This window comes from Nannospalax galili, unplaced genomic scaffold (genome assembly GCF_000622305.1).
Source record: "Nannospalax galili isolate Female #2095 unplaced genomic scaffold, S.galili_v1.0 scaffold1622, whole genome shotgun sequence".
Classification (NCBI taxonomy): Eukaryota; Metazoa; Chordata; class Mammalia; order Rodentia; family Spalacidae; genus Nannospalax; species Nannospalax galili.
In genome coordinates, this window is record NW_008348203.1 from 769224 (window position 1) to 778018 (window position 8795).

General features: G+C 55.1%; 1 protein-coding gene across 13 annotated transcripts in view; it reads left to right on the forward strand.

The window, feature by feature from the left end:
- Lingo1 (leucine rich repeat and Ig domain containing 1) overlaps positions 1 to 8440 on the forward strand; it is a 181068-nt gene extending 172628 nt beyond the window's left edge. For all 13 annotated transcript variants that reach the window (XM_029569221.1, XM_029569223.1, XM_029569218.1 and 10 more), the window contains one exon: positions 5568 to 8440. In XM_029569221.1, the coding sequence (XP_029425081.1) occupies positions 5580 to 7424 (1845 nt within the window). In that variant the 5' untranslated portion in view covers positions 5568 to 5579 and the 3' untranslated portion in view covers positions 7425 to 8440. The remainder of the gene's footprint in view (positions 1 to 5567) is intronic.
- The last annotated feature ends 355 nt before the right edge of the window (positions 8441 to 8795 follow it).

Sequence of the window (8795 nt, forward strand, 5' to 3'; positions counted from 1 at the left end):
TGGTCTTTTTGAGACAGGGTCGTCTCCCTGTAGCACCAGCTGGCCTGGATTCGCTATGGAGACCAGACTGGCCTCGAACTCCCAGAGATCCACCTGCCTCTGCCTCCCGAGTGCTGGGATTAAAGGCGTGTGCCACCACGCCCGGCAAGTGTGTTTTTTTACAACTGCCATTATCTTACTACAACATGGATCCAGCCATACCAAGGCTGAAGACAAAGAAGGAACCCCAGCAAGACAGGGACTGGGAACAGGGGTGCCTTAAGGAGCCCAGTCTTTGCCTGGCTTCTGTTTTTTTAGTGACCTAAGTCTCCTCAGGTCATCCAGAGATAGTTGGACATTCAAACACACTGTAGGGGTGGTAAGAAAGTAATTCATTAACGGGCCCTAAGCCCAGATACATGCAGCATGGGATAGGAGCTAGAGGAGTGCTTTAATGACCAAGTAGGCTCTGGCTCCATCTCCCCCTGACTTCTGCCACTCCACTGTTCCTGCTCCCTGTATCCGTCTCACACTACCACCACCACTCCAACAGGTCTCTGCCTCTTGACTTCCTGTCTTTCTAACTCATCTTTCTTTCCTGCTTCCCCCAGCCCATGTCTCCCCAGGTGCCTCTATTCTGTCATCCCTACCTCTCCTGCTCTCCCAGACAGTTCTTTCTGGGCAGTGGGCCTGGGCAGGACCCTGAACACTTTGGGGACTCCTTCAGCAGCCTGTCAGCTGCACCCTGCTGTAGACTCAGCTGTGAGGACTCTCAGCTTCAGGGCAATGTGACCTCAGGTCACCAGCCTTGGTTCCCAGAGAGGAAGCCCCAGGCCACCCTGAAGCCCTGTTGCCTAGAGGGCCCAGGCCGAGCCTTCACAAGGAGAAAGCTCAGTGCCAGAGTCATGCCTATATGAGCTGGTAGGGGGAGGGGCTGCTGAGGAACACGGAGTGGGTACACCCTCAATACTCATAGGATGAGCCCAGCATCATTGAGCCTTCTACCTGTGCCACAACTCACCTCAAATGAGGGGAAATTCAAGCCCAGGGAGGATCACAAGAGGCCCAGTGGACAATCACTGAATACATGCAGGTATTCCACATCCCTCCAGGGGCGTGGCTCCTGGACATGACTCTCTGAGGACCAGTACCTTCCCTCCATCCCAGGCCTTACTATAGCAGGACTCTGATACACTATCCCCAAACCCCACCAGGCATCTAGCTCTCTCAGAGCAAGCAGACCCACCTAGGGGAGCAGAGCCTGGCTGCCTCCTGGCTTTATGGCCTCAGCCGGACACAAGTAAGTTCCCTTCCTGGACCTCAGTTTTCTTGTTTGTAAAATGGATGAGAAATGCCTCTTGTGAACCCTGCTGCAGGGTTTCTGAGACTGTGTATGATGCTCTTCCCATGCAGCCTGCAGCCCAGGTGCTCCAGTGCTAGTCTCTTCCCTTTTCTGACTGGTTTATGGGCCTGCCTGGGTACACTGGGCCACCAGACACTGCCTATGGGGCAGCATGAACCTCAGCAGCTCTCCCACCACATGCACAGGTGATCCCATCTCCCTTCCTTCTCCACTAGTTGTCCTCCCCACTAAATGTGAGGTGCCAGTCAGATGAGCCAAGCAGCCCAGGGCACCCTCACATTCATTACATAGATAGATCCAGCCCCAATGAGACTTGGATTCAGTCCTCAGCCCCTTCCCGTGTTCCCAGACAAGGCAGGATGTTGACTGTCCAGCTGTAGAAAGTCTTGTTTCTGCTGTTAGCTCCCTGGGAGACTCTGAACCCAATGCCTCTCTGTGCAGTGAGGGAAATGGGCCAGGGAGAGCAGGCATTGCCTGGGGCATGCAGCAGGTGGACACAGAGATCTGCACACAGCCAGTGTCAGGCAGCATTATCTGAACCAGGCCACATCCACCCCAGGACATGAGTGAGGGTGTGGGTGGTAGCTGGCAGTCCATCCTGCAGGGACAGCTTAAAGCTGGGTCTTGACCTGCAACTCAGGCTGATGGCTCAGCTGCCTCCCCAGCCCTGATTTGGGACTGGGGAGGATTCAGGCCACTGCAGGGTCTGGGCATCATGCCCTGGGCACTGCTGTCCTCTGCCTGACACCTGCCTGTCTTTGATGTTTATTTTCTTTGTATTTATTGTTCTAATTTTGAATTCTTACCCTTATGAGAAGCCCTTCAGGGGGCAAGGATCCGAAATACAGCACTGATTAAAATGCATAAAGTACCTCACTGAGTGCAGGAGCCTTAGATTGCTGGGGCCTGATGGTGAGTTGCACATTGCATGAAGCAGGCTGGTTGACCCCATCGCACATGATCCCTCAACATGCTATATACTAACAGGGACCCCATGGGATGTGAGTCCAAAAGCCTAAACCCAGCATGTTCTGCTGTTTGCTGCGCTGGTGTGGGCAGACATCCTAGCCTCCCAGGGCCTCAGTTTCCCTATCTTTCAGGACAGCCATCTGTAAAAGACAGGGCCTCATGGGCTGGGGAAAAAACTCAGTTGGTAAAATGCTTGTCTTGCAAGCATGAGGACCTGAGTTCAGATCCCCAGCACCCACATAAAAAGCTGGGTGCAACTGTGTGCTCCTATAATCCAAAGACAGAGGGGTCTCTGGGACTTGTTGGCCAGCCAGTCTATCTGAATTGGTGAGCTCTAGGTTCAGTGAGAGACCCTCCTGACAGTGAGTGTCATAATACAAGGTGGGGCACGATGGAGGAAGATGCCTAACATCAACCGCTGGCCTTCGCATGCACACACACACACACACACACACATGCACGCGCGCGCACACACACACACACACACACACACACACACAGAGGGGGAGATAGGGGAGATGAAGCATTTCAGAGGAGGCGCATGCAGAAGCTATCCTGAGCTCATGGAGCAGGGCCGTTGCTCTGTGGCACTAACTTCCTGGTTTGGTGTGGTAGCTGTACAGGCAAGGCTGCTCAGCTTTTCCACCGTTTTTTAATACCCTGGATTTCCTTGCTCAGTGGGCCTGCTCTAAGGTCAGCCCCATCAGGGGGCGTCCAGCCCTATAACAACTTACTCTTATGCATGCACTGCCTCTCACAGAACATTCATTAGTGTGTGTTCTGTACCACACATTGAGCTCCTCACTCTAGCAGGTGAGGCACATGCAGCTGGGACTGTGGCAGTTTGACCCGGAATTGAATGTGTAGTACGTGCATTACATGGTGGCTGGAGAACAACCACCAGGTACTGAAGCTTTGGCGCCTGTTTCCCTCTTTGCTCTGGGGAAACTGAGGCTTTGGCACATGTTTCCTTCTTTGCTCCTGCTTTGGTCACCAGGGTGCTCTACTCTTTAGTCCATATGCAGGACTATATGGCATTATTCCTGGCTGCCTTCACATCCTTCTTTTTGATCTTGTTATCCTCTTGTACCTAACTTTTCTCTCAACTGGCCCAACTCTCTTTTGGAATGAGGTGGGCCACACAGCCATTCCATACCACTACACTGAGCAGGTCAGGGATGGCTTCAGAGAGGAGGTGGCTTTGGGGTGGAAGGCCAAAAAGGTGGCAGGGACAGTTCTCTAAAAGGACACAGCTTAGAGGCAGGAATGTGCGGACAAGGTGGGACTCCCGGATAGCTTTGCAGGTGGGAGAGGTGGTGGGTCAGTGGGGTTGGTCGACGCTTCAGTTGGCACACGCAGGTCTGCACCTCGAGGGGCTTGCCAGCATGTCCAGCTCCTCACTCTCCCCTCTCCTTCCTCAGTGTCCTCTCTGGCAGTTCCCACACAAGTCCAATCCTGAGCTGGGTGCTAAAAGTCCTATTTACCTCTTGAGGTCCCTAGCTTCACACCCGTGCCAGCCCCAGCTGCTGGCCCAATTACTTATTGATCGCCTGTCAGGATGTTTGCTTTTCTGGTGGGTCACTGGAGCGTGTGTGACTGTGGAAAATGGCCCTGTGGGGGCAGGGTAGGGAGAGACTGAGACACAGAAGAATCGGGAGAGAGGATAAGGGGGTGGGTGGACAAAGCCCTTGGGGATAACAAAACCGTCCAGATTCCATAACATGTCAGTGACACCCTGAGCCCTCTCTGGTTAATCAGTCACTTAGTCGATCAACAACCAGGAAGTACCTGTCAGTTCTTGAAGACCAGTAGAGCATTTGAAAGTGTGTGGTGTCAGTGGAGCCAGAGCTCCTGTTTCAAATTGGTCCCTGCTACTGGCTGAGTGGCAGCCATAGTCTCTCAGAGCCTCAGTTGCCTTTCCAGTTGAGAGGGATGGCAAATTGAATGAGTTGTGGCCTTAAAGGCAGAAGCTATGTCAAGGGGTGGGAAAGAGCCCAAGCTGAGTAAAGGTGGGACTCCCAAACCTGTCCTCCCCATCTTGCAGTGAACCCCAGAGGGCCATGGGTTTGGGACTGAACTCGGTAGTGAAGCCCATCAGGGCTGGATGAGCAACATGGGGTTTTCACCCCACTGGTAGTGGTAGGCTGCAGTAGGCCCCTATTTTAGTGTATCTTAAAGCCCTCTTGGCCTCTCCCACCCCATCTCCTGGCCAGTTTCCCACAGAGGGGGCAGGAGACCGGCCAGGCAGCAGCAGGAACAGGTAGTTCCTGAATGGGGCTGACTCCTGCACACACCCCACTGACTCCACCTGCAGCCCCCAGTAGTCCCTGATTGATCTCATTTCTCAGTCACTACCCACCAAGTCCTGTATGTCTTAAGGTCCAGCTTTAACCAGCCTGGTTCCCTCAGTGGTACAGTGTGGATGGGTACCTGTAAGATTGTCCATTCTGGCTACAGATGTTAGACCAGTACTGCACAGGAACCTAGTGGTGGGAAGAGGTGATGGGAACCCTGAGAAGCAGATAAGTAGGACTTCTGAGGGGGGCATCCTTCATCTTGGAGACCAGAAAAAGCTTCTCAGAGCAGCAGACTTCAAGTTGAAGTCTGAAGCAGTTGAATCTTCAAGCCAAGATTTCTTCAGACCAGAGAAGTGGCAATTTAGAAGGAAAGAGTAGAGGGTTAAGGGCAGAGGGCAGAGACACACTCATACCCTGGACTGAGGAACTGAGCTTCAGTGCTAGGACCATGTGGAAGGAGGGGTTTCACAAGACCCCAGGTGTGATCTGCAGGTACAGAGGCTTCCTGTCTGTGTCCTGGCCATCCGGCCAGGGAGCAGATTGTGACCTCTACAGTACCCAGGGTTTGCAGACCACCCAGGACTCAGTGGCAGGACTGGGTAGAGAGGGGCATGGCGTCTTCCAGGGTGTAGTTCCCAGCATCCTCGGAGCCTTTGCCCTGCAATCTGGGACCAGGCATGCTCCCCCTCAAACCCCTCTCAGGGCTATTGTCAGAAACCTGGCCTTTAGCCCTTTGTTCCCCTCTGTGAGCCCAGACAGCCCAGCAGGGCTGGCTTTATCCCTGATGAAGCTCTGAGGGAGTTGAGACTCAGGGAGTGCTGGAGTGAATTGCCTATGAACCCTAAACTAGATGGCACCACCCCTTTTCTGTAACTTCTCCATCAGGGATGGTGGGCCAGGATCCAGCAAGATACTGCTGCTAACTGCCACCTCTGTCCTGTGCTTGCTTCTGGCTGCAGGTGAGCGAGAGGATGCTGGCGGGGGGCGTGAGGAGTGTGCCCAGCCCCCTCCTGGCCTGCTGGCAGCCCATCCTCCTGCTGGTCCTGGGCTCTGTGCTATCAGGCTCTGCCACAGGCTGCCCACCCCGCTGCGAGTGCTCAGCCCAGGACCGCGCCGTGCTCTGCCACCGAAAGCGCTTCATGGCAGTTCCTGAGGGCATCCCCACTGAGACTCGCCTGCTGGACCTGGGCAAGAACCGCATCAAGACACTCAACCAGGACGAGTTTGCCAGCTTCCCACACCTGGAGGAACTGGAGCTCAATGAAAACATTGTGAGCGCTGTGGAGCCTGGCGCCTTCAACAACCTCTTCAACCTGCGGACGCTGGGGCTGCGCAGCAACCGCTTGAAGCTTATCCCTCTGGGTGTCTTCACTGGCCTCAGCAACCTGACCAAGCTGGACATCAGTGAGAACAAGATCGTCATCCTGCTAGATTACATGTTCCAGGACCTGTACAACCTCAAGTCACTGGAGGTCGGCGACAATGACCTTGTCTACATCTCCCACCGAGCCTTCAGTGGCCTCAACAGCCTGGAGCAGCTGACACTGGAGAAATGCAATCTGACCTCCATCCCCACAGAGGCGCTGTCCCACCTCCATGGCCTCATTGTCCTACGACTTAGACACCTCAACATCAATGCTATCCGGGACTATTCCTTCAAGAGGCTCTACCGGCTCAAGGTTTTAGAAATCTCCCACTGGCCCTACCTGGACACCATGACCCCCAACTGCCTCTACGGCCTCAACCTGACATCCCTGTCCATCACACACTGCAATCTGACTGCCGTGCCCTACCTGGCTGTGCGCCACCTGGTCTATCTCCGCTTCCTCAACCTCTCCTACAACCCCATCGGTACCATTGAGGGCTCCATGCTGCATGAGTTGCTCAGGCTACAAGAGATCCAGCTGGTTGGTGGGCAGCTAGCCATGGTGGAGCCCTACGCCTTTCGTGGGCTCAACTACCTACGTGTCCTCAACGTCTCCGGCAACCAGCTGACCACTCTGGAGGAGTCAGCCTTCCACTCGGTGGGCAACCTGGAGACCCTCATCCTGGATTCCAACCCGCTGGCCTGTGACTGTCGGCTGCTGTGGGTATTCCGGCGCCGCTGGCGGCTCAACTTCAACCGGCAGCAGCCCACGTGCGCCACGCCTGAGTTTGTCCAGGGCAAGGAGTTCAAGGACTTCCCTGACGTGCTCCTACCCAACTACTTCACCTGCCGCCGCGCCCGCATCCGGGACCGAAAAGCCCAGCAGGTGTTTGTGGATGAGGGCCACACAGTGCAGTTTGTATGCCGGGCAGATGGCGACCCACCACCTGCCATCCTTTGGCTCTCGCCCCGCAAGCACTTGGTCTCGGCCAAGAGCAATGGGCGACTCACGGTCTTCCCCGATGGCACGCTGGAGGTGCGCTACGCCCAGGTACAGGACAACGGCACGTACCTGTGCATTGCAGCCAATGCGGGTGGCAATGACTCCATGCCTGCCCACCTGCATGTGCGCAGCTACTCGCCCGACTGGCCACATCAGCCCAACAAGACCTTCGCCTTCATCTCTAACCAGCCGGGCGAGGGAGAGGCCAACAGCACCCGCGCCACCGTGCCTTTCCCCTTCGACATCAAGACCCTCATCATCGCCACCACCATGGGCTTCATCTCCTTCCTGGGCGTCGTCCTTTTCTGCCTGGTGCTGCTGTTTCTCTGGAGCCGGGGCAAGGGCAACACAAAGCACAACATTGAGATTGAATATGTGCCCCGGAAGTCGGACGCAGGCATCAGTTCTGCGGATGCGCCCCGCAAGTTCAACATGAAGATGATATGAGGACGCGGCGGGGGGCAGGGACCCCCCCAGGCACGCTGGGCAGGGAAGGGGCCTGGCTGCTGCCTGCTTACTCCCAGCCCTTCCCACCTCCTCCCTGCCTTCCACACACTCTCGCCCTCCCTTCCTCCTCGCCCCTGCTGCCCCGCCAGCCCTCACAGCCTGCCCTCCTTCTACCAGGACCTCAGAAGGCCAGGCCTGAGGACCCCACCTGCACAGGGGCCAGAGTTGACAGACGAATCCAAAGCCGACAGCAACACGGCAGTCAATAATTCAATTTAAAAAAAGTTACAAACTTCCTCTGTAACTTGGGTTTCAATAATTATGGATTTTTATGAAAACTTGAAATAATAAAAAGAGAAAAAACTATTTCCTATAGCTAGTCGGAATGCAAACTTTTGACGTCCTGATTGCTCCAGGGCCTTCTTCCAACTTAGTTTCTTGTTTTTCTCTTCCTCCTCCTCTTCCTCCTTTCTCTTCTCTTCCCCTGTGGGGAGGGATCACTCAGGAAAACAGGAAAGGAGGTTCCAGCCCCACCCTCCCACCCACCCCACCAGGCACCATTAGGAGCAGTTGGGTGGCAGCTGTCTGTCTGGGTCCAGCTCTGGGCTGGCTTTTGGCAGGAAGTGGGTGGAGGGGACAGGACTGCCCGAAGATGGTGGGGCCTGTCTGCTGGGCTGCCAGGTAGCACTACCACAGGGAGGTGGAGGCCAGGCTGGGGTGTGGCTGAGACACTGGACAGGGGCTGGGGTCCTCCTGGGGGAACAGCACAGTCAGTGGAAAGAGCCAAGAACCAGAGGTAGGCTTGAGACCTTGTCTCTGGTCCCAGCTCGGCTGCTCATTTGCTGTGTGACCTCAAGCAGGTCACTGGTCCTCTCTGGGCCTCAGTCTCCACATCTGTAAAAATGGGAACATTATCCCTGCCCTGCCTACCTCACAGGGCTGTTGTGAGGAATTGATGAGATGATGTATGTGAAACACTTTGTAATCTGTAAAGCGCTGTGCACATGTGTGGGTGACTGCTCTCATTATGGTCATTATTCTCTCACTATGGGGGATGGGATTTCTGTGGGGTCAGGGCTGGGGAGTGGGGTCCAGGGGGAAGGACAGCTCCTGGAGCTTCCAGAGGTTCTTCCTGGGACATGGGATAAGCTGGAGAGCCAGGGCTTTAGCTTCCACAGAACATGGTAGATTCTCCTACCTCTGGCCAGCAGGCCCCCTAGACAGAAACTCCAACCAGCTACAGATATTGGGAGTGTCAGCACTCGCCAAGACTTATGTCCACAGCATTTATTTTGCACCTGCTGTATGCCACTTCCTGTGTAGAGTGCTTAGGCTAGAGGGCCATTCTGAGACTGCCTAGGGACAGCCCAG